Below are 25,514 nucleotides of genomic sequence, written 5' to 3' on the forward strand. Positions count from 1 at the left end.
AGGTTCAAGGTGGCTGCAAATCTGTTGTTGAGCCTTCGTTACCCTTTGTTGAGAACTGGTCTTTTCTCTTGATACAGTTGAAGGCTGTCCATGAACAGCTGGCTGCCCTTTCCCAACCACAAGCCAGCAAACCAAAGAGAAAAGAGAAAGAGAAGAAGGAGAAGAAAAAAGATAAGCATAAGAAGAAAGGAGGCATGCCTGGCCTCGTAGATGAGATCCAGGATACAACACCGGTTTCACAGCTCTCGAAGAAGACCAAGACCAGTAACAATAACAACAAAGAGGTTGTTCCCAAGAAAAAACCCAGGTGAATATTAAATTTATATAATCTTTCTCCACATCAGGCAGTCGGTTAGGCTAGAACGATTCCTTGATATTAGAGGTTTCTTTAGCCATCACTTTGCTATTGCACAATTCAGTGTCATTTATTCAGTTTTGTAACCACCTCCTTAATGTGTTTTTCCTTTGCAGTAAAAAGGAAGTGATGAAAAGCAATCATCCCTCCAACCTGCAGCCGGTTCCTAGCCTGGAAGACGACCTGGGGGCAGCTGGGTCATCAGCAACAGGGGAAAAGTGCAAGCCTATGACGTACGAGGAGAAGCGGCAGCTAAGCTTGGACATCAACAAGCTTCCTGGGGACAAGCTTGGCCGTGTTGTGCATATCATCCAGTCCAGAGAGCCCTCGCTCAAAAACTCAAACCCCGATGAGATCGAGATTGATTTTGAGACGCTAAAACCTTCCACTCTGCGCGAGCTGGAGAGATATGTGTCTTCTTGCCTCCGTAAGAAGAAAAAAGTTCCAGGTAAGCCAGTCTAGAAAGGCAGCGGGGGGATCTGGTTACTCTCTGTGTAAACACTTGAGTGTGTGATTCTGTAGTTTATTTCTGAATGTGAAATTCTGAAAATGCTCATTGTAACATTTGAGGCTTTATTCTGGAAATGCATGAACACATAGTTGTTGTTTTTTTTGCAGTTGAGAAGCCCGTGGAATCCATGGCTACCTCCAAAAAGACTGGATCCTCTTCAGATAGCAGTGGCTCCAGCACAGACAGTGAAGCTGATGGCCCAGGTGACATATTGCAAATCTGACCACTCAAATGCCCATCATCAAAAACTTAAAATGAAGAGCCTAATCTTCATTTCGCTCTTTTTCCAGGAATTATAAAGCAGCAGAAGAAGAAAGGCCAGTCTGTGAAGGAGGGGAAGAAGACAAATCCTCACATTCAGGGTGGCCCTCCTCAGGCTGGGCTTCATTCCCAATCTGCAGGCCTTCAGTCCAACAGTCAGTTGAAACAGCATCATCAACCATCTCCTGCAGGCTTCATTGTTCCCCCTGTAGCTGCTCTGGAGTCTTCCCAGTTACTGGAGACTAGCTTTGAGTCCCTGCCGCCTTTCGGCCAGCCCCTCATGCATCTATCCCACCACACCGGCAACTCCTCCTCACCTGCACCTCCACACCTCAACGCTCATTCTGCTGGGCCAGTGTCCCCCGAGACCCACCCCTTCCTCAACCAGCATCCCATCCTCCCATCTCCAGGTACAGACTGTATGCAGGGTGTGGCAGTTGTGACAGGTCATGGTTACTGGCAAAATTTCCACGTCTACATATATAGCAGAATAAATGTTACAATATATATTGATTGATCATTTCACAAATTTCTTATTTCCATTTAAATCAAAGTGTATCTATCTAGGTTGATATTACTCCAACACAACCTTCAATAAATCTGACCTCATATTTTGCACTTTATTTTATTTTGTTTTTATTTTATTTTGCTGTTCAGAAAATATATAGGTATGCTGTTTTGTCTCCTGCAGTAGTATCGGTAATATGCCACCACTTTATATATTGACAAATTATATGTTAACAGTTGGGAGCATTTTCATAAAATTCTGTTTTTACCATTTCCCACAAAATAGCTGTAAAGTTCTGTAATTTTATTCATTCATTTATTTATTTATTTTTAAGTAAACATATCAGGGATCAGTCACAGTATTAATCTAATGTGGGAAGAAGATTTTGTGACAAATTCATATTAATTAATTTAATTTCTTCTTCTTTTCCTGGATCTGTGCATCCATAGCTTTGCACAGTTCCATGCCCCAGCAGCCTTCTCGACCCAGCCACAAGGCAGCGCCTCTTCATCCCAAACCCCCTCAGCAGCAACCAGCACCTCCTCAGCAGCAGCCAACCCTGCAGCAGCAGCAACAGCAGCAGCAGCAGCAACAACAGCAGCAGCACCAACAGCAGCAGCAGCAGCAGCAGCAGCAGCAGCAACAACAACAACAACAACAACAACAACAGCAGCAGCAGCAGCAGCAGCAGCAGCTCCAGCCCCAGTCAGTGGCACCACCACAGCACCAGCTTCCCTCTCAGATCCTTCACCCTCCTCAACCCCTGCACCAGCGGCCCATGTCCCCTCCAACACTCACACCCCAGGGCTTGCTGTCTTCCCAGCCTCCCCAGATGCTACTGGAGGATGATGAAGAGCCAGGATCTACAACACCTTTGAACCAAGTACAGTTATACCTGCAGCAGTTCCAGCAAACCCGTCAGCCCCAGCAGTCCTTGCAGTCGCTCCAGGCGCAGGCTCGTCAGCAGCAGCAACAACAACAACAGCAACAACCACAACCAGGGCAGGCTTCTCTCCTGCAGTCTGTCCAGGGACAGTCGCAACTCTCCTCTCAGACCACGCTGCCTCCTCCCCAGCTCCCTGTTCAGTCCCAGCCTCAGCCAGCCCCATCACATCAAGCCCCACCCCAACAGATGCCTCTACATCAGGCTCGCCACATGCAGCACACTCAGCAGCAGCAACAGCAACCACAACAACAGCAACTGAACTACCAGCAGGCTCCTGGACTAGCTGGTCAGTCCCAGGGATCACAACACAAGATATCCATGCCCACCAACAAAGCACAGCAGATCATTCAGCAGCAGCAGGAACAGCCCTCTCCACGCCCAACCAAGGCAGACCCTTACAACACAGGTGCGTGTCAGAAGATGAAACAAAAATGCATAAATAAACTGTATAACTGGTTGTAGAAGCAAAAACCGTATAAACAAATAATGCTGGCTGACGGTTTGCAACCTCCCTTCTGTCAACAGGTCACATGAGGGACAACCCTTCCCCTCTCATGATGCATTCCCCACAACTTCCCCAGTATCCACCTGTGTCTCACCAGTCTCCACCTCACAACATGCAGCCCAAAAAGGTGAGAAGCCTGCACAGGTTGCAATGCAGAGATTCTGTCTCCATATGCATGTGTCTAACTTTGACTCTGTTTGCTTGTGATGCAGCAGAGGGCCCCTGGGAGTCAAGTTGGGATAAAGGAGGAGAAACTTCCTCCGTCACCAGTTATGAGAGGAGAGCCATTTAACCCTGCAATGAGACCAGACCATCACAAACATCCTGATATCAAGCCTTCTCAACCAGGCCACGGCCAACAGAGTGAGCACCACAATGTCTTGTTTTTCCTTTTTGTTGTTAAAATCTGTAAGAAGAAGAAGTGGCACAAAATACTGAGATAACGCTTGTGTTTGTGTGTTTTGTACTTGTTTTGAGCAGATGTGAAGTCCATGGACAGCTCGCGACCTGTCATCCGCTCCTCTGAGCCCAGTGGGCCGCCTTCCTCTCTGCAAGAAAAGGATAAGTTCAAGCAGGAGTCCAAGGCGCCTATTGCCCCCAAAAAGGTACAGGTGGGTATAAGAATAATTTTTGAAAGTTGTCTCATACACCTCTTTCGGTTCTTTGGGTATGAACTTAATGCTTTTGCATTTTGATTTTTGATTTAGTCATAACTGATAATTAGTGTGGCTTTTCTTCCCATCTTTGTATGTGTTTGGTTAGGATGTGAAACTGAAGAATATGGGCTCATGGGCCAGCCTGGCACAGAAGTCCACATCTACGCCCCTGTCTGCAGTGAAGTCATCGAGTGACAGTTTTGAGCAGTTCCGCCGTGCTGCCCGGGAGAAAGAGGAGCGGGAGAAAGCCCTGAAGGCCCAAGCCGAGCAGGCGGAAAAAGACAGACTACGCAGAGAACAGGACAAACTACGGTAAGGTTGTTTATAAGAAGACTGGAGATGAAATATATAGAGGGCTGTAATGTTAACCTCATGAGGGACTAGTGTTTGGAGGAGGTACGCCCGTCTTTATTATTTTCTTATATCTAGTTTCATGGAGCAAATATACAACAAATTAAAGGATGTTGAAGAGGCTATATGATTATATAGGTTTACAGCAATCTGGTCAATTTTAGAACAGGAACCATTCACACAACAGTCACTTCTACTAGCAGGGACACAGGTTATTCCATCTATAGTTACATTAATCCAACGTAGAGGCAACAAAGTTTCAAAGAGCCTCAATTGCCTAAAGAAAGCAGATATTGTATATGTAAACATCAACAATTTGCAGGGTTTAATATATCATAAAGTCATAAACTAAAAACAAAAATGTGTTTGGGTGGGCTGCCTGATGATAAATGAGACAGAAAATCTTATAAGGTGATGTATTGTGCCCTCTAGTGGTTATACTGTAGGATCACAACACCCGTCTCATCTAGCTAAGGACTGCAGGAGTTGTTTCAGAGGTCAACATTTAAGCAGGAAAACATATTCAGTTTATATGCATTGATTTTTGGGTGTGATGTCAGTCCTCAGCTGCTAGCATTAGAGGTAATGTACGATGCCTACTCACCCATACAAGCCATTAAATATTTACAGTGCAGTTTTAATGTCCTGAATGCCCTGCTTCAACTGAAACTGACAAGATGAAGCTAGTTACAGCTCTTTTAATGAACGTCAGCTAGAGATATTTAGAGTAGAGATATTGTAATCATTGATTACCTCAATGATAAAACCCATGTACAGGCTGGTTTAAAAGCTCAGACTTAACTTTAACCCCTCATTTTAGAAATGAAAATTTTCATGTTAATAAATGGGGCTGAAATGATTCCCAGAGCAACTTGATTACTATAAAGCCTCAGGGCAAATTATTTGCCTCAAGGCTTTAACTCCAGACAACTATACAGTGCACTGTGTCATCGAATTTAGGGATGGGTACCATACAACTGTGCTTGTAACTGTAAGTAAGTGCAATAAAAGCAAGTAAAAACAAGTACTTTATCAATACAATATCAATGAGCACGAACATGTCAATATGAAGACAGCAATATTTTTATCTCCTCTGTCCCGCCGCTGTTTTGCAAGCTGAAACAAGCTGAAATGAAAGCCATCTGTTTGTTGTATGATGTTAAACTATCGAGTCTTGGTTTATGAACATCAACAGATCTTTGGTTTTATGTCTTGATAAATGTCATTTACATTTTTGTAATTTTTTTTTTTTTTTTTTTTTGTATTTTACATTTTGCAAATCCTTTAAAAAGATATCTATATTGTTTCAAGTTCAAAATTCAAAAGCCACAAATGTTGGATATTTTGCCTCTAACATTCCCCAATTTTAGAAATTAGCTAGTTGTTTCCTTTAGCTAAAACATCTCTGTACAGATCCTTATCCATGTTTTGTACATCTTCCTGTGTGATCTTGTTTTTCTGGCCTTGGGGTTTTATATTTAGCTCTGCCAATTTTCATGCCAGACATTCAGAATGGCACCAGATGTAGCTGTGAGAATATCTTTTACGCAGCCGTGAAACCCCCTACAGCAATGTGAAACGTATTTGATTTCACCTGGTGTGAATTATTGGCCTGAATGTTTTCCAGAGGTCGAGATGAAGAGGACATCATGGAGCCAAGTAGAAGGGTGCACGATGAGCCACGCAGGCGTCTGGAGCAGCAGCACATCCAAGCTCCTTCACAACAGCAGCAGCAACAGCAGCAGCAGCAGCAGGAGCCGCCGCCAGCTGCCATTCAGCAGCCTCCTCAACCCCCCACACCGCCACAGCCCACCACACAGAACCCACTAGACCAACAGAGGGAGCTAGCACGCCGCCGAGAGCAGGAGAGGAGGAGGCGAGAAGCGGTGAGTTAATTGTCTTTATTACTGTTTAGTTTAAAGGCAACTGACAGTCATAAACAGCTGATCAGTTTACAGTGTAGGACTCATTGTCAGTTTACAATGTTGAGCTCATCTTGCACTTCTGTAGTGTTCCTGCAGCCTGCATGAACTTCCCAAAGTTTGGGAAGGGAAGGGCAGGTAGAAAGAACTCCCTTCAACCATAGATAGTTTATTAAATTGGATTTCAACCTATTGAATATATTATCAATGGCTCCAACTCACTATTTCAAGAATTCAAAGGCTTACTGTCATATGTAAAAATAAACATGTTATCAGTGCAATGAAATTCTTAGGTCACTATGTCTCTCTGCTTGGTACTTTAAAATATTGTATTTACAATTATACAAGAAACTACAGTTTTATAATTAAAAAAGGGCAAGAATTAAAAAAAGAAGAAACAAGAACATAATGACTGCGGTAGACGAGGTGGTAAACAATATAAAAACAGTAGGAGTAGTACAAATCAGAATAAATTCAGAAATCTCAATTTGAACGCAATCAGAAACAACAACAAATTATAGTTGTTTGTACATGTGTAGCTGCAGGGGTGATTTTCAGAGGCTGACGATGTTCTTGGGGGTCATGAATTTGAAGGAAATGCTAAGTTGTTCTTTTCTCTCTCCAGATGGCAGCGACTATTGACATGAATTTCCAAAGTGACTTAATGGCTATCTTTGAGGAGAACCTGTTTTGAGGAAAGGAGCAACTGAAACATAACTGCAAAAAAAAAAAACAAAACAAAACAAAAAAAAAAAACAGAAAAAAAAACTTGGATGATGTAAACTTCCTCTACTACGCACCACAGAGGGACACAGACTGTATGTAAATGTGACGGGCCCGCGGAGACTGAGTACAAACGCTGGACGGGCAGTCACGGCTCGCTTTGCCCCTGTGGACTGAACACGCGCAACACCCGGGGATGGTCTCATTGTTTTGGATGTCATTTCTTGGGAATTTGGCTGTGCCTGCCTGATGTCTCAGAACAGGAGAAAGAGGACCCCTGTTGGCACAGTTGCCTTTGTCACACTTGCTTCTCACAGTGTGCGTGGCGCAACAATGTACTGCAAGAAAAAAGACACCCCGATATCTATGAAAATGCTCTGATAATGTACTGACAGACTGCGCAGAGGCGTTGTGAAACTGCCAGATGTCTGAGGTGGTGAAGAAGACTGGTCTTTTATGTTCTGTTTTGTTTTGATTGTTGTAAGTGAACACATGAAATGATTAGGGGGGGGCAACTTCCATACTGTAAATCTTGTATATTTCTCAGCAGAGAAGGTACAGTTTGCCTTACACCTCTTTCCTAAATAGACCATTATGTTCTGTGGCCTGCACACATGGATGAACCAATAACATTTACAACCAGGAGTAGGAGCTGTGCAGACCTTTTTTCATCATCTGGTATCTACTGTAAAGAAGTATTTTCTTATACTACAATAACTGTTTATTTTGGATCTTTCTTGTTTTCTCTTTAGGTCTTTTAATCTTCACACCAACACACTCCACCACCTATGTCTATGCCAAACAACCCATTCTCTTTTATGCTAAATTATTTGTCCTAAAACATGGTAGGTAGCTAGTGACAAAAAGAAAACCCTGAATATATGCATTATCATAGTTCCAGCAAGTATATATATATCAAAGACAGAATCAGTTGAAGTTTTCATCCTGCCTTGTATTTTTCATTCAGAGCTACAACAGGAACTTGTTAAGCAGAAGGGAAAGGTCCAGCTGTTTCTGAGCTTTACTTGGAATATGATTTCACTACAAGTGTCGCACCATTATTTGTATTACACTTTAAGAGACAAAATGTTGGAAATGTCCATATCATTGGCCTGTTCACAACAGTTACACTACTGGATCAGTTAAGATATGAGGAGATGCGGAGCCCCTTGCTGTTCCCCGACCTAGAGGTTATGAGATCGAGGTGGGAACGGGACGGTCAGGGGCGCAAGACAAACACTTTTAACACCTTTCTGTAGCGGTTACTTGAATCAGGTTAGTGAAAATAGCTGAAGGGACTGGTGGACCTCCAAGTTAGTTTTTGCATCAAATTGTCTTCTAATTCACTGAGGGCACACTGTCGACAGTACAAAATAAAAAGACAAACAATTACAAAAGTTAAGAAGCGCTGAAAGGCTGAAAAAAACAGTTTTGATTTCTATCTTTGTTCTTGTTCGATAATAGTGGATGTGAGTTATAATTCTGTTCTTGGAGACATTGTTTGGACCGGGGATGGGTCGAAACCTGAATGCATCTCGTCCTCTTCACTTGTCTCTTATGGTGTTTTTCTCCAGTGCCTGTATTGTATTGCAATTCTCGTTGGCTTATATTACACTTTGAGGGGGTTTAGAAAGGGGGGCGAGTCAGGACTGGGTGGTGTAATATTTGAACGGGGAGGGAGATTTTTGAAAGAGTTTGTGTAAAAAATAAAAAAAATAAAAAAAGGAAAAGACAGCGTTTTATATTTTACCCGTTGTCAATATTCGGGTTTTAAATTTAGTTTTAGCTGGACTTCTATGAGTGTACACACCTGACAACTACTTTCTCATTTTGTTCAATCAGCATATTTTAGGTAGCTATGTTTCAGCGTCGCCACACTAGCGTTTGAGTCTGGTCTGTGAGTGTGACTGTGTAAATCTGGACGGCTGTGAGACTGTGTATGTTTTGTTTTTGTTTTTTTTTTTAAAGTGTGTGGTGCAGGGAGGCATGTTCCCCGATGTAGATAAGCATTCTATTGATGAGGAGAATAAACAGATAAACAGTACTTCAGGAGAACTTGTTTCTGTGCTTAAGTCACCTTTTTATTTTCTATGAAGTCCACCACATATGAGTATAGAATTTTTATTAGACTGGTTTTGAAAGGGTAAAAAAAAAAAAAAAAAAGTTCATTCCTTTTTAGCCTTTTTTTTTTTTCCTTTTCACAATAACTGTTGGACATAATGTGCCATGAGTTCTACAGAGAATGTGCTGACCCGCAGCTCAGCCCAGAGTTTGCTTTATTCAGGTATTTTATTTTGTGTTACATTTGTTCTGTTTTGGGGGTTTTGTTGAAAACATTTTCCTCGATTATCGTTTGGTATGTGAGTGGTCTATCGAGGTCTCTGATTCAGTCTGTTATGATCATTGAATAAACTCATCTCTTTTATAGAAAATAAAAAAATAAACGAAATTCTGTCAGTCTTTTTGTGTGTGTGTGTGTGTGTGTGTGTGTGTGAGAGAGAGAGAGAGAGGGAGAGGGAGAGAGAGAGAGAACTGCTTCTTGGAACTGGTATGTATCTCACTTGAGGGAGCTTTTTCTTTTTTGTTTATTGTCAGACCAGTTTTTACACATGCCAGCTTGTGCCAGGAAGGAAAACGGTAGCAACTGCAGTTTAGAAACGATTTTGCCACCCACAGGCAAGAAGAACATAACTTCTGCAGTTTTGATTCGTGTCCCATCTGCAGGTAATAACCTCTCCTGCACCCTTTTCTGTAGCTTTTGTTGTAAGTTGGCAGACATATCCAGATTTTTTATTTATTTTTTTTTTACACTAGCACTACTGATAATAATAGAATAATGTTATGCCACTCTGACTCTGTAGAAAGTAGGTACAACTCAGCTTTTGGCTGAAAGCAGTTTTTTTTTTTCTTTAAATTGGTAAGCCATTTTTATATCAGATATTCACTATCAGAGACGTTACTGATACCTGTGTGAATGAAGATAAACAGACTAAAATGCAGCAATTAGAAACAAACAAAATAAATACTTTTGTTTTAATGGCCGTTTGTGTGTGTGTGTGTGTGTGTGTGTGTGTGTGTGTGTGTGTGTGTGTCTTTTCGTTTGTTTTGTTTTGGTGACAAGCCTACCATTTACTACCCGTGATATGACTTTTCCTGCGTGTTTGATTCGTGGGTATTTACTGCCCTCTAATGGTCACAACGAGGAACTACGTTACATTAAGTTAATCAAATTTGAGTGCATATGCACTTCAAGTGCACATATAAAATAAAATCTGAGATTCAGGTTATTTATTGATTAAATTCTATGAAATAAAATATAAATAATATTGTAGAAAATATAAAACAGGCCTAGTTAAAAAATAAATAAATAAAAAGAACAATCTATCAGGAAGCCTATAAAATTGAGGAAAGAAAATAGTTTGTGTAAAATAAATAAGTGATACATCAGTGTCAACTGGTCTACGTAGTTCTTGATGTTGACCAGAAGAGGGCAGTATGCACTCGTGATTCTAAATGAATTTAGATAACTCACTCCATCTAGCGTCGAGGCAGAAACTATGACATATTAATACTTTACCATAATAACACTTTTATATATGAATATATCGCTGATAATGAGCACATTAACTGTGAGTTTTGAGTGTAGATTACAATTAAAATACCGTGTTAGCATTTGCAATGAATTAAGTGTTGCAGTTCCTCGCTGCGACCACTAGAGGGCAATGAATAATCGGTCTAAATACATCAAGCTAGCGGCAAAAATATACTACACTTCCGTCAAGCACATATTATAACCAGCGTGGAATATGTTCGGTATTTTCAGATAATATAACATTATTACTTGTCGTGTTTGTGAATATACTTATTGACACCTCTAAATGTAATAAAATAGCATTTCTTTAATTTGTTTCTAATTATTTTAGTCCGTTTATTTTGTAATAATTACACCAGCACTCGCGCAAGTATCAGTTGATGCTGAATATCTAATATATAAAATGTGTACAAATTTAAAAAAAAATCTTTAACAGATATTCTGTTTGACAAAGCTGTTTTAATAGCCGTTTGTTGTTTTAGTGACAAGCCAACAATTCACCATCCGTCTAATGTGTAGTTTATCTGTGTGTTAGATTCGTGGGTGTTTACTGCCCTCTAGCGGTCACCGTGAGAAACTACGTTATATTAAGTTAGTCAAATTTGAGTGCATATGCACTTTTAGTGCACACATAAAATAAACAATTCTATACGATGACATATAAATAATATTGTAGAAAATATAAAATAGGACAATAAAAAAAACATGAAAAGAACAATAATAGGGCTATTATCACGAGGCCTATAAAATTGTGGAAAGAAAATGGTTTGTGTAAAATAAATGAACGATGACTGCTAAAAGTCTAATCACAAAATAAATGCAAGCGAGGAATCATTTTGCAAATAAATAAATATTTTTTTTTTTTTTTTTTTTTTTTTTTTTTTTTTTAATGTTTCACGGACCCCTGGGAGTCCCCTTATTTGAGAACCACAGCTTTAGAGGTATCAGTAAGGGTTATCATGTCATTACTGCACTTGAGTAACATGTTGTTTACATGTATGCTAGTGATTAATCATTTATACGTATTCATATAGATTACATTGGGCCGTGACATTCTGCTAAATACACCAGTCAACTGATCTATTTAATAAAGTGTGATGTAGTTCCTAATGTTGACCACAGGAGGGCAGTATGCACTCGTGATTCTAAATGAACTCAGCTAACACACTCCATCTAGCGTCGAGGCAGAGACTACGCCATATTAAAACTTTACCATATTAATACTTTTATATGTATATATATCGCTGATAATGAGCACATTAACTGTGAGTTTTGAGTGTAGATTAGAATTAAAATACCGTGTTAGCATTAACAATGAATTAAGTATTGCAGTTCTTCTCTGTGACCACTAGAGGGCAATGAACACTCGTGATTCTGAATACATCAAGCTAGCGGCAAAAAATATACTACAGTTCCGTCATGCACTTTCAAAATAAAAGCTGCAACCGGCACTAATATCCAGTGCATAATATGGACGGTATTATCAAATAATATAACATTATTACTGTCGTGTTTGTGAATATACATAATGACACCTCTAAATTTAATTTAAATCTGTTATAAAGTTTCTCTCAGTCAGAAGTCGCGTTTTGTTTTTTATGATCTATTGCCTTCAGTGCTCCTCTGTTAAAGAGGCTTTGCTCTGTTCAAGATCCGAGTAAAATTCTTTTTATTTTATTTATTCGTTTATTTTAAGTTTTATTTTGTTTCTGTATATCTATTTTTTTACAGTTTTGGTATCGCGGCTGTTTAACATTTCATTGCTTACTTCACTTGTAGCTGCGAGTCTTTGAGACTCATGTCTCCAATGCACACTCAGTGCTAACTTTAAAAACACTTCCAGCTTGAGCTGATTATATTTGAGAAATATATCAGGTCTGGTCAAGACTTGAAGTCCTCAAAGCAAAATCTCGTCTTTAGAAGCAAAAAAAGAATCGAACCGTTCGCGCGTGTTTTTTTTCCCGATATTTCAGGCTGTGCTCGAAAGCAGCACCACTACCTGTCTGCCGGGTCCAGCTGATCTGAGTAAGAGTGATTCAGAGAGGCGTCGACTTGAAACTGACACCGCACGAACAGAAGTGAGAGCAAGTTTGAGACTTTCTTTTAACATCAAATGGCAGCTAAATAGTGCTGGTTTCATATCGGACCTGTCTGGATGGAGGACATCCTGAACACAGCGGTAGGTTTCAAATGATTATTTACATTACTAATAATGTTTCTCCTGTAGAAAGTGCAGACGAAAGTACCACAGCTCAGGCGTTCCTGTTTAACAGATGCGATATATCCAGTATCAGCAGCACATGGTTTCAGTCAAATTGAAACGCCTTACATTAATTAATCTGTTTTATATTTTGGCGGGTATATCTCTCATCTTCAAACGTTGTTACCCAACAATGAATAGAAAACTTGTGTTGAAATGTTTAATTACCATTTTTCCAATGCTTTCAGTTTTTCAAATCTGAGAATTATTTATTTATTTATTTATTTATTTATTTATTTATTTTAGTTTTAAAAAACAATTCACAAATAGTTAATGTATCTACTTCCTTTATGAAATCAATCCCTGGCTTGGTGGTACTATTTATAATAACACATCTGTCAGCTAAACTTTGAAATAAGCTTATATGCACGTTTTACTGCTGATGATAATCTGTGTCCTGACAACACTGACGACCACTGTGTTGAATTTGTCTAGTTGCATGTAGACAGCAAATTTCCTGATTTACAAAATCCTCAGTTGAATGTATTTTCAATACAGCAAAAATTACAGCCTGAGACTTGGCCTTACGTTACTATTTTTAAGTGGCTGTTAACATTCAGTTTGTGAGAAGTATAATATTTGCAGGAATGGGAAGTGAGAAAGTACAAATACTTTGTTATTGTACTTAAGTAGAGTTTCCAGGTATCAGTACTTTACTTGAGTATTTATTTAAAACTTTTTACTTTTCTCCCCTACATTTTAACACAAATATATGTACTTTCTACTCCTTTAAAAATTTAGTTTTAATGCATTTGAGGAGCATTATTGATCATTTTTATTTTGCATCATTGCATGCCGCCTTCCCAACATCAACACTGATTTCAGCCTAAATGGATGAGACAAAAACACACAGAAAAGATGATTCACTGGTGTATCCATCAGTGCATATCAGGCGACAAAATGTCCTTCAGAGGGTTGACTTTTATACTTTCAGTACATTTCAGAACCTGTAGTTTTTCACTTTCACTTGAGGAAAGAAGTTGAATCAGAACAGTACGTTTACCTTTTTTTTAAAAACACAATTATCTGTACTTCTGCTAGAGTAAACATTGTGTGTTCTTTTGCCACCTCTGAATATTTGAGATAAGGGAATGAAGCAGTGATCATGAGGCGCCTACACTGACTGAATATTGAATGTGTACTGAAAGACCACCTAAAAAAAAATACGGATGTGGTTAGCATTGGTTTCTGCACTTCCTGTGACAACATGTAGCTAAGTGTGTGTTTTGTGTCTGCAGTAAAGGCCATGGAGAGCAGTGTGTGGAATAACTGTGACTACAGCCACAATGTCACCTTTTTCTACAACTTGGTGGGGAAGAAGATCAGTGTGGTGTGGACGACACGGGACTTTGTGGTGATTGGACTGGGCATGACAGTATGTCTCATTGTAGTCCTAGCCAACCTGATGGTGATGGTGGCCATCTTCATTAACCAACGCTTTCACTTCCCCATCTATTATCTCCTGGGCAACATGGCTGCAGCGGACCTGTTTGCAGGCATCGCCTACGTCAACCTGATGTTGAACACGGGCCCCTGGACCAGCACGCTCACTAAGGAGCAGTGGTACATCCGCGGGGCTTTGATCGACATCAGCCTGACAGCCTCAGTTGCAAACCTGCTGGCTGTCGCCGTGGAGCGCCACCAGACCATCATCACCATGCAGCTGCACAGCAAGATGACCAAGCGGCGTGTAGTGCTGCTGATCGTCTGCATCTGGGCCATGAGCATCATCATGGGCTTGGTGCCCTCGACTATTTGGAACTGTGAGTGTGATCTGGACGACTGCTCCACAGTGGCACCACTCTACAGCCGCCGCTTCCTTATCTTCTGGGCAGTTCTCAACCTGCTCACTTTTTTCATCATGGTGGCCGTGTACGCCCGGATCTTCATCTATGTGAGATACCACAGCAGGTACACATCTCAGCACACCTCAGAGATGCAACCAAGCCAGACTGTCGTCAACCTGATGAAAACCATCTCTATGGTTCTAGGTGAGAAGTTGTTTGTGTGCGAGCCTTCACTGTTAGTTGTGGGTCACAGGTCAAGTTTGTATGGTTTGGTTTCTGATTAACCACAAAATTAACAGAGTCTAGCACTGTCTCAAACACACATCATGTACAAAATAAATATTTGGGACGTTGCTTGCTACCTGAGGCCTCCCACTTCCCCCAGAAACCAGTTTTGCGGCTCTGGTGTTGTTTGTCAGACCTTGGCTGATGATTATCATGGTATTTTAGATGTAGAATCAGTAGCATTTCTCTAAGCTGTTCATGAACACAACAGGAAGATTGTTTATTGTTGAGTCTCATTCCCAGGACGTCAGATAAACACATTTTGGGTTGGTAAAGCCTCCAGATGACAGAAAAAGAGGGCAGAGGGCAGGGTCTCTGCAGATGTGCCACTACCACAAAAAATGGATTTAAAAGGATTATGTTCATATGAATCTGTTTTGTTGTTTTTTGAAATGTTGCATATTGTGCCTTTAACTGACATGGTTCTTTGGAATTTCTTGTGTAACAGTGAAATTGAAATCATATTTCCTCGTTATAATCCACTTCTCTCTTTGTTCAGGTGACTCATCACCTGATAGTCTGTTCTTTCTGGCGGTTAACTTTGATATTAAGCAATCAAGGTGTAAATGTTACTCAACGCTGCAGCACACCCGCAGACGTATTATGAGGGTGCTTTGTGGAAAGTTTCTGTTTTTTGTTGTTGATTCTTGTCACCACCCCCCCCCCACCCCCACCCCCCGTCTGCAGGGGCCTTCGTAATCTGCTGGACGCCCGGCCTCGTGATTCTCCTCCTGGACGGGCTGTTGGGTAAAGCCAGCAACGCCAACACCTATGAGAAGTTCTGTTTGGTGATAGCAGAGTGCAACTCCCTGGTCAATCCGATCATCTATTCCCTGAGAGACGTCGAGATGAGGATGACGTTCAAGTCGATCCTGTGCTGCCTGTGTCGAAGACGTGCTGGCCGGCAGAGGGAGCTGACACCTGTGGAGACTGCCTCACCGCAACCAGAGGTACACAGAGATACTTAAGGTTGATATTAGAAGGTGGTGGAGCAGGTGCATGTGAAATGTAAACTTTACACCCTCACAACACTGTAAAACAGGCATTATTCCTTTAATATTAGTGTCCAGGAACCACAGTAACAGTCAAAAGTTTGGACACATCCTCTCCTTTTTCTTTATTTTGATTATTTTTCTACATTATAGATGAATATCGGAGACAAAACTGAAATATGAAATTATATGGAACTATAATTAATTATTTTTTTATTTTAGATTCTTGAAAAGCAAAAAGACTCATGCACTGGCTTCTAGACTTGCAATAAAAAACGAATAACGTTGTCGACCCGTGGTCTTTTCCTAAGAACCTGTTGACCCACAAGTATGCAAAACTTTTTTGTTCTTTTGATATTTTAAAATCATTATGGTAGCCACCTTTTGCTTTGCAGCTTTGCACACTGTTTGTATATTCTGAACCACTACTTATAAAAAATAATGATAAAAAAAAACAAATGAGAAGTGTCAACTTCTGACTGGTACTGTAGATTAGCGAGAAAAGGCCAGCATTCAGATTATTACTCTTCCATAACTCCAGCGTTTTTGGTTTCTCACATTCCCTCTCACTGAGTCATGCAGGTTTTCACTTACTGCACCAGTGCAAACACTGATTTCCAGGATAACTAACTAATCTGGCACAGGAAGGAATCAGGATATTCCTCCTCTTGATTTCTTTGTTTTTGTTAATCCTAGGAGCAAAGACTGCTTGTCCGGTAAAAACTGCTGGAGGGAAACCAGTGCATTACATTACTAAATGTTAAAATTTGAAATTAAAACATACTTAATGTCCTGTCACGCTCAATTAATTCTGTTTTGTCTCCAGGAAACTCTTGGCTGTGTCCTGAAGTCAGAAGATCAGGCAGTCTGTCCGGAAACAAACAATAAAGAAGACAGTTGGACAATGCTGGGGGTATGATGGCTGCAGGCCTGGAATTTAAAAAAAAATGTGACTTAGACAGACATCTAACCAGAACAAACTGTTTAAAAGTCATTGATTCTTTGGTTTTTCTGCTGGACATCAACCAACTTCAGCCAAACTACCTCGCTTCCATGTTTGCATTTGTAAATTGAATTAAAAAAAGATAATAAGAAAGCTAAAAAGGGTCTTCTCCATGTTGAACAATAGATATTTTTTCCTCAGTCTCCGTGAGGCAGACAGATTCACATATTAATCATCAGATGGTGCAATCTCTCCTTTTATTACATTTGACTATCACAAGAGCATTTGTGACAAATTATAAAATGAAACACTCCTAAAGTCTGAAATCAAATACTGAAAAATCACACTAAATCATTTTATTAATTTTCTAATAAGAACACTACAATTTGTCATATTCTTCCTTTTTGTTTTACTCTTTCTAGAACAATTCTAAAGTTGAGGTATAAAAGGAGTTCATACAGACTCACAAGTCTGAAAACAGTGGGGGTTATATACAAGAGAAATGGAAAGACAGAGGTAGAGAGAGGGGTAAATACAAGGGAAAAGAGGGGAGATACAAATATACTAATAAAAACAAAGAAATCAAACAGGTTTGAGAGGCCATTTGGTGCTGTGGAAGTCAGTCAGTCACTTGCAGAATCCAAACAAGATTTAAACATGATCACCGGTGAAACGTAAAATTAAGTTCTGTGTTTTAGAGCTGCAGGACTGACATCTAAATGTTTAAGCATGATTTTACTTGACACATTTTTGAGGTGAGATAGTACGAGTGGTGCATGACTGGAAAAAAACAAAGTGTAGACTATCTGCTTTAATGCGAAGGTCTGTCTCACTTCTTCTAAGTGTTCCTCTTTCAGGGTGACACGAAAATAGCAATTTTGTTTAGTGTGTCAGTAAAAACAAACCAAAAATAACTTACACAAAATGCAATATTAGCCTCCTCACAGTGGTATGCAAGTGTAGTACTTGCGTATTCTCACTATATTTCTGCATTAAAAACACTTGAATACATTTTAGGGTTCCCACAAAACGGGTAACATCTGCACCTTCTACATTTAGTTTCATGGGCCAATTTGAAACATTTCAAAACCCTTTTTGTCACTCCATAAAACACACATTTCTGACTTCATGAAATTGGAGCAAGTTTAAAAAAAAAAAAAAAGAGCATTAGTGTATAAAAGGTAGAAACTTAAGGGACATCACATTGGAATGAGGAACTATAAATCTATATGGCAAAATACACCATATAATATTCATTGGAGACCCTCAGTCGATGCAGTTTTCTTTCCACAACACCAAATGTTACACCTGTAAACCCTACTTTGCCTCCCGGTTATGTAACAAAAAGACCTAAATAATATTCAAAGTTGATACAGAGTTATCGTGAATCCTGTGACACAAAGGCCAAATAAAACTGGCATCTCAACCAAACATCAAAGTTTATAAAAGAAAAAAAAAAATACTGAAACATTACACAAACTGTACAGTGACATCCATTACAACAGGTAGAAAAAGGGGGAGGATGATAATTTGGTGTGGTGATAACGTTATTCATAAGATACAGTCGTATGAACTGCGATGAGTAACAAAACAAATAATTAGATGTGGGATATCACATGTGACCAGCTTATAAGCTCAAGTTTTGTTCTGTAACATATGGTTCAACAAAGTCTCGACTGACACTTAAATCTTCATAAGGCTTTACCTTACTATCAAAATGCTTTGTTATTCACATAACAGTTAATGTATAAAATAGTTCCAAAAAATGAAAATCCCCAAAAAACGTTGCAGGTTTGTCTTAAACACGAGTTTAACTACACCCAGCGCTGCCTCTTTTTTTGGTAACAGAGGAGAGAGAGAAGCCCTTGCCCAATTGGCCATGGTTTTTAGCAGAAGGTATTAAAAGATGGGTAAGGGGGAGAGCATACTTCATATGCTCACAATCAAAATACAGGTGTGATATGACAGTCCTCACTCCACCCCCCCTCCCATGACGCCCCACAACAAAAACCCCCCAAAAAATCAAATCAACTTGAGGCATGACAACACCACACAGAGAGACACAGATACAAATATAATTCCCTCCTCTCCTCGAACTGAAAAGGTGGCTGTGCACCAAGTTTAGAGAGACACAGAGTAGCATTATTACATTGCTGAACGTGGTATTTTTGGTTTTGGTACAACAGAAGGTTGTAGTGTGTTGCCTCGGGCTCACAAGCTTAAAATGTTTGAACATGGGGGGGGAGATCTCAGTTGAACCCCACCTGGTGTGTCATTGGCTGGTGAAAGCACCCAGTCTCTATAATGCTTACAAAGGTCAGAGGGCACCAGCCAGTTTGACTAAGACATCCCAAGAACACTGTACACACGCCCACACAGAGACACACACATCATAGCAATACATGATGCACTTTTTCCTTTTTGGTCTGACTGTAATAATTATACCCTTTATTTTTTTGTTAATAAAAACGAAGCTAAAAACTCAGAAGGTTAAATGAAAACAATAATATCACGCCTAGAAGTCCTACATGCATGGAAGACAGTCACGTTTCTAAATTCATGTCACGTTTGTCCCAATAACACATCAATGCCCCACAATCTTTCCACCCCTCCCCCAACGTCATTTAGATGCTTTATTGAGCTCATTTTTGGTGGTGGCTGGTGCATTCTTGGTGAAACAGCATTAGAATAGCCTACAATCAAATAAACTAGTGGACAGAAAGCAAGAAGTAAAGTCTACAAGCCATCTACCAACACCCTCTATTGGTTAGCAACAAAAAGGGCTATTAGTTACATCCACTCAACCAAAGATATTCTCCTCTCTCTGCCCTTTCCTCCTCTTCTCACCAGCCCTGTTATCACCTGTCCTGTCTGGTTTAGAACAATGATCCCCTTAACTACCCTTTTACAGGTAGAGACACTCATAACGAGGATGCTAACTTTTGTGCTTGACACGTTTTTATGCCAGCTCACTATGAAAACGACTGAAAAGTTGTGAGGTGTGTGTTATGGAAGGGGGGGTGCATGCACATTTGTGCATATCTCAAGTACTCACTTTGAAATCTCCAACAGAATGAAACATCGAGCTATAAAGGACTGGAAGATGCAACAGTGTCTTGTGTTGAGTTGGCAGAGGGTGATCTCGGAGGAACAGATGTGTTGACAACTTACTGGGGCAGCACTTTGGTACGAGCAAGGTGAGCAGAGCTCCCTGGTGATCCGTATCAACAGTTTGGCCGTCAAATGCCAAGGCTTCAAGAGATACAGGCAATCACACACAGTTTTCCAAAGCAAAGGGTCGAGTGCAGAGGTCAACAGCACATGGACAAGCTGTGTGAGTACTGTGTGAAGTTAACGTGCATATACACATAATGTACAGACATCATGATCATCTACACAGCTGGGTCAGTGGTTTTCAAAAAGTCCATGATAGTAAAGATGTTTTCTATCTGTCTCAGCATCAGGAAGCGCCATCCCTCTTTTATTCTGAGTTGAGGAGCTTCTAGCATTGAAGTGGAGCTGTGGGGTGGAGGGAGAATCCCTCCTAACTACTGTTCGGCTGTCCTGTGTTCCAGCACAGTGTGTGTTTATGAAATGCAAGCGCAGCCTTGTGTGGCTGCCTGGTTGAGAGACGAGGGGATAGTGAAAAATGAGGACAGAGGATGGTAGTCGAAGCAGACTGCAGTGGGAATAAAGTGATGGCAGGGAGAGCCACCGAATCAGTTGGAGGTGTCGGAGTGGACGCTGCCAGGAGGACCGGGAGGGGAGGTGACCGAGGGGGGGTTGGTGGTGTCCTGCCAGCTGTTAGCCTGCAAACAGTCAGGGAAGAAAGTATTCTGCATGAAGAAGGAGTTTTATAATTAGTAGTCTAAATCAGCTATATTTGTGCTTACAAGCCAAATGATGCAGCCTCAAGATAGCTTCCTGACTGCAGATAAAATGCTTTTCATTTTAAGAACTACCCATCTGTTAAGACATGATGGCAGCTGATTACATTGTGCGTGTTTTCATACACTCAAGTAGCCATGCTACTCACAGAAAGCAGGTTACATAGGTAATTACAGAGGAGTTTCACATGCTTTAAACCCAGGATTACATGCAGCCTGTCAGTTATCTGTTTTATCCCTAAATTTACTTAGGAAGCACAGTTACTACTTTTAGTTGTAGTCAAACTTTGGAAAGAATTCCATAAATACAATGATGCATTGCTTTGTAAAATTATCTCTACTCTCATCCACCTTCTCTGCTATGACTTTCTCAGTCTTAAAGCCCAAATACTGAACTGAAAGTGTCTGACACGTGCATATACACCTATTGTTTTAAATGGCCGAACGAACACCAAAAGTGTACTGCCTCGATGCCTCCTGTTCTAACCTCGTTTTGATTGTGCAGCATGAAATGAGGATCAAAGCCTTTTTTCCTGCAACCACAATACCTGTTTGAAGAGCACTAACAGGAAGTTAAAAAAGGCACAGACACAAAAAGTAGGTGCTGACAGGGCTGCAGCACCACAAACTGTTGTTAACAGTTGCTAATAGTTTTCCTGTTCAAATTAATACAGAAAAAGAACACTGCGCACCATTTAATCACCTGAAAAAAGGTTGCTTAAGGATTTTTCCCCCAGAGAGCAATATTAAACTAAAGAAATAAATTAGAAATTTTGCTAAACAAGTGAATAGATACATATATACAGTGACCTTTTGTCAATATACTGCTGGTTCTGAGGTGTTGCAGCATCATTTGATACAGGTTGATTATCACTTTCTGTGTTTTTGGCATTTGGTCTTCCACATGAATACTTTACTTTATGTTACACGTATACAAAATCACCAAACCCATTGGTTATCAATTAAGGTCTGAGGCTGATGGTCATGTTGTTTCGGGGCTTCCCATGTAGCCAGCGGATATTTGGGTGACAGATGCATGGGCGAAGACTCCCTTTTCTGTGTGCCAGTTAATGTTTACAGTAGTTAGAAAGTTGAGACACAAGAATGGAGTTGGAGTCTATGACTGGATCGTGTCTGCATATAAAACCAGATATATTAAGAAAAAGCTTGTTGTCAGATAATAGCTGATGGGTTCTGAGGTTGCGTTTTGCCAATGTGTTCCACTTCTTTTCCTCTCCACAAAAACTGTTTACCTGCGTGCGATGATGCTGAAACATGTTTGGTCAACAGAACTCAGACTACAAACAGAAACCAGAAGACACAAATCTTGTCCCTTGCTTACAGATTGGTCATTCATATGCAGATATCCGTTTAAGAGATTACACATATATGTAGCAGAGACATTAGCTTTCTCAAGGGGAAATCTAGCTGGGAAGTAACCAGGTTCCTTGTTTCCTTGAGGTTTAAGAAATTTGCTTACTGGGGAAAACTGACCACAATATGGTTACTGCGCCTGTAATCACACTGATTTTTCAGCCCCAAGTAAGAAATTCCTAACAATTAAATTCAACTCTTAAGTACTTTCCCAGTAAGAAGCACCTATTGCGTTATTGTCACATTCCAGAAAACAATGATTTGGTTATTTTCAAGTTAAACACATCTAGATGTTGAGGTAAAACTGGCCACTATCCAGCCAACTTAATTAATTTCAAGTAAACAGCAGATCAGAGGACATGTTCTAGGTAGGTTTCCTGAGTAAAGCGCCATCCACACCAAGATCAATAGCTGCAAAAATATCTTAAACAGCTGGCAGAGTCTGGACTGCAACTTTTTAGCTGCAAATTCATCGAGTACACCACAAGAAGAAGCTTTTAGTTGGTACTCACATCCAGGCGATGAGGGGTGTAGAGGCCACTACCCGACAGCTCCTCATAGCCGCCCGTCAGGTGTGTAGCACGGTGCAGGGTATCCACCTGTCAGAGACGAAACACAGCAACAAATTTCAACACAAACTTCAGCACATTTGGACAACTAAACAAATGTTTATGCTACCAGCTACTGTTTGTTAAACAACCACAGGCTGAACAAAGGAGTGATAGTGTCCACAAACCTCTACTGTATGCATCAGAGTCAGTGTGTTTTACTCGTGAGTGAACTGTCCTGCTTAACTAACAGTTGTTTTTCAGTCAATGCAACCACTAAACATTGTGGCTCACACATCAACTTCCTAACTTTCCATTTAATCACTTCTGCTCTAATTTACGTGAAATGGAAGACAGCAAATGAAACCAAAAGCTTATCTTGTACATTCAATCTTGCATTTTTCTTGGGTAAATTCCTGGACTACATAGTGCTTAACAGCAGAAATCTGTGGATCCCAACAACAAAACTGTCTACATGTCTACTAACAGACAACAATCACAAGGACAGATCAGATAAAGGAGACTGCTTGTTGGTCTAAACAAGGGGTGAACATATGGAGAGATAGGATGGAGGAATATGTGGAAGGGAAGGGAAAAACCAGGACTAAAAAGGCAGGGGGCTGTTGAAGGGCTGGAAGTGTAGGACAGCCTAGAGGTAAATAAACTGTTCATTTATCAGGTGGTTTGCTGGTACAGGCAAGTATTGAGGGATATGCAATATTACACATCTAAATAGACTCAAACAAACTGACACTATTCCTCTCAAGTGAAGCCATAAGGTCCTCAGGGCTCACTGTACAAGGCAAAGAATGGTCAGTCTGTGTGTATTTGTTATGGGCAGGGGGTTGATGGGGTCAAAGGTAAAGTCAGGACAGGATCTGAGGAGGGGTCGAGGTTGAAAGGAGCTAGGCTAAGGGTAAGTTTCCAGGGATTCTGGGTGGCTGGGTTACGAGAGGCATTGAGGTCAACTCTGCAGCTGTCCTCAGTGCATACCTGCGACTGTAGAGAGGGGGCGATGTTGAGACCCTCCCCGTTGAGAGAATGCAGGCCGAGGTAGGCGTCGCCTGTGTGAGACAAACTGTATGACCCCGGTGACCCTGCAGGCAATATATATATATAGCCGATATCTAATCAGCCCCACCACAGTGCCATGGGGTCAAAAGGTCACTACTGGTCATGGACACTGACAGGAAGAAGTCAATTCTAATAATATGACAGTCAGTGTTGTCAGCCATCTTGTTCTGAGTGGATCATTTTACAGGCACAAAAGTCTGGCTTCTTCTTGGCACGCATGCATCAGCTGCACACACCAACGGCTGAAATGTGTGTTGGTGAGATAATAAAATCATAAAAAAAACAGAGGGCTATCAAAGCTGCGAAAAACCGTTAAAAGTAAATTTGGTTTCTTTGGCTGAGCCACCCTCCTGTGTGGATTACAGTCATCATGGGCTATAATCAAGTGAGGGCAGGTGGGGCGGGGCAGTCTGACTTTAGTACAGGATGTGAGCCATTTCACTTTGTGGATGTATAAAGGCCACAGTATACATCAAACTGAACTGCTGCTCAGGACACCTGACGATGTGACAGAAAGGTACTTTTCAACAGGCAGGGCTTCATCACTCGTGTTGTGGTCTGCTTTAACCACATCTGAATTCATCTCTACATCAGGAAATTCTTGTTGGAAGCTGTAGTAAACCTTTACTACGTTTACTACAGTTTTGTGTATAATTGTATGTCTTATGGTACAATTATTTTACCCTGACTTTAGTAAGATATCCTGATTAATTTGGTGTCAGCCTATGGAGGTTGAAGTCATATTATATTGTTAGTATGTATCTTACCATAATGTCTTTGAATAGTGAAATTTGGCCTGATAGTTTGATGAAAGTTGCACAAAATAAGTTGTCAGTACAGGTCATGATATAGATGAAACAAGAATGAACTATGGATCACTGCACACACCTGCTCATTCAGTGACTTGCACTACTCTCCCTCTTACTACCTCAACATTTTCCCTAATCCAAAAAGACATAAGAACTGGTCAATGTAATTTGTTGCAGAAATGCCACTGTTAGGTCACTACCTATATCCTATCTTTGAGTTTACTCACTCTTAAAAGGTTCTAACAACATGGCTGTCCAAAGTTGTCACCACTAATTTTAAGTACACTGCAGGCATGAGAAGGGAACTGTCTAAATCAATTAAAAAAATAATCTGAATGATCACCTACCTGGTCCATTCAGCTTCCTTAGCAAATTGGGGTTATACTAAAACTATGTGCTGTATGTTGAATAATTGTTTAAAAATAAGGCAATGTGCTGCACACACAGATGCAAAGAATGAATTAACTTGCACAACCGATGCTATTAAACGAGCAAATGAATAAATAATGGGGATGATTTGTAGAATGAGACAGGCAGAAAGCACTTGAAGCAGACATCAGGTGAGTCCCTCTAACTGATACCCACAAGATGTGATACTCATGGGTATCAGTTACCATCATAAATTATATTAAGAGTTTGAAAACATGTTAGAATATCATTTGACATACTAAACACAGCACAAGATGATTGCAAATCTTGGCTGACCACAACTAAGGATGCACAGCTCTCTGGTCCTAACTAACTGTCCTGTGCCCACTTTGACATGAAAATAAACCTGAGGAGAAACAACCCTAGATGTTAAACATTCAAAAATCATTAGCCACTTTTTAGTTACAAGACAAAGTTTACAAAAAATATGGCGAAGAAATGCAACATAATCAAATGCTTAAACTAAGTGAGATCAACTAGCCCACCTTAGAGAACAAAGTTGACAATACTGCATATTGTTGTCCAAATTTTCTGAATCTTTCTTTTCCTTATTCCATTATGTTTGACAGCTGCGGCAGCTCCAGATTAGTCAAGATTGTGTTGAGGACTCTGATTATACACCAGTATATAATACAGTATACTGGATGGCTGAAAAGACAACTTGTTACCAGTGGATTCATCCAAAATAAATTGAGTAATTTCACATCACTTTGAACACACAAGGTGGAGGCTGGCTGAGAACACATAGACAGTAAACAGTGTAGGTTTTCCTTTCAACAATCAAGTCAGTCCCACA

General features: G+C 40.4%; 3 protein-coding genes across 8 annotated transcripts in view; 2 read left to right on the top strand and 1 right to left on the bottom strand.

Moving 5' to 3' along the window:
* The window catches only part of brd4 (bromodomain containing 4), a 30,875-nt gene extending 21,688 nt beyond the window's left edge, over positions 1–9,187 (top strand). For 2 of the 4 annotated variants that reach the window (XM_084745204.1, XM_084745200.1), the window contains exons 9-19: positions 78–307; positions 472–803; positions 974–1,069; positions 1,157–1,537; positions 2,085–2,987; positions 3,107–3,213; positions 3,299–3,449; positions 3,567–3,697; positions 3,849–4,054; positions 5,721–5,979; positions 6,641–9,187. In XM_084745204.1, coding sequence (XP_084601330.1) covers positions 78–307; positions 472–803; positions 974–1,069; positions 1,157–1,537; positions 2,085–2,987; positions 3,107–3,213; positions 3,299–3,449; positions 3,567–3,697; positions 3,849–4,054; positions 5,721–5,979; positions 6,641–6,709 — 2,865 coding nt within the window. In that variant the 3' untranslated portion in view covers positions 6,710–9,187. The remainder of the gene's footprint in view (positions 1–77; positions 308–471; positions 804–973; positions 1,070–1,156; positions 1,538–2,084; positions 2,988–3,106; positions 3,214–3,298; positions 3,450–3,566; positions 3,698–3,848; positions 4,055–5,720; positions 5,980–6,640) is intronic. The other 2 variants (XM_084745202.1, XM_084745201.1) reach the window with 2 other exon arrangements.
* A 3,156-nt stretch (positions 9,188–12,343) lies between these two features.
* On the top strand, positions 12,344–16,758 carry lpar2a (lysophosphatidic acid receptor 2a). Its single transcript, XM_084745060.1, has 4 exons — positions 12,344–12,509; positions 13,829–14,581; positions 15,350–15,612; positions 16,481–16,758. Exons 2-4 carry the CDS (start codon positions 13,837–13,839, stop codon positions 16,571–16,573), a joined length of 1,101 nt encoding a protein of 366 aa, XP_084601186.1. The 5' UTR covers positions 12,344–12,509; positions 13,829–13,836; the 3' UTR covers positions 16,574–16,758.
* A 77-nt stretch (positions 16,759–16,835) lies between these two features.
* The window catches only part of pbx4 (pre-B-cell leukemia transcription factor 4), a 28,678-nt gene continuing 19,999 nt past the window's right edge, over positions 16,836–25,514 (bottom strand). For 2 of the 3 annotated variants that reach the window (XM_084745056.1, XM_084745057.1), the window contains 2 exons: positions 22,371–22,457; positions 16,836–20,406 (listed from right to left, as the gene is read on the bottom strand). In XM_084745056.1, the coding sequence (XP_084601182.1) occupies positions 22,414–22,457 (44 nt within the window). In that variant the 3' untranslated portion in view covers positions 16,836–20,406; positions 22,371–22,413. Of the gene's footprint in view, positions 20,407–22,370; positions 22,458–23,399; positions 23,504–25,514 lie in introns of all 3 variants that reach the window. The other variant, XM_084745058.1, reaches the window with a different exon arrangement.

Source organism: Lutjanus erythropterus, chromosome 19 (genome assembly GCF_056507025.1).
Source record: "Lutjanus erythropterus isolate fLutEry1 chromosome 19, fLutEry1.hap2, whole genome shotgun sequence".
In the NCBI taxonomy this organism is placed as follows: Eukaryota; Metazoa; Chordata; class Actinopteri; order Lutjaniformes; family Lutjanidae; genus Lutjanus; species Lutjanus erythropterus.

What these genes read in the sequence shown, in the direction of transcription:
- lpar2a (XM_084745060.1), top strand. Translation starts at nt 13,837, where the DNA reads ATGGAGAGCAGTGTGTGGAATAACTGTGACTACAGCCACAATGTCACC. An exon ending in AACCATCTCTATGGTTCTAG is followed by an intron (nt 14,582 to 15,349) that starts GTGAGAAGTTGT and finishes CCCCGTCTGCAG; the next exon opens with GGGCCTTCGTAATCTGCTGG. An exon ending in CTGCCTCACCGCAACCAGAG is followed by an intron (nt 15,613 to 16,480) that starts GTACACAGAGAT and finishes TTTTGTCTCCAG; the next exon opens with GAAACTCTTGGCTGTGTCCT.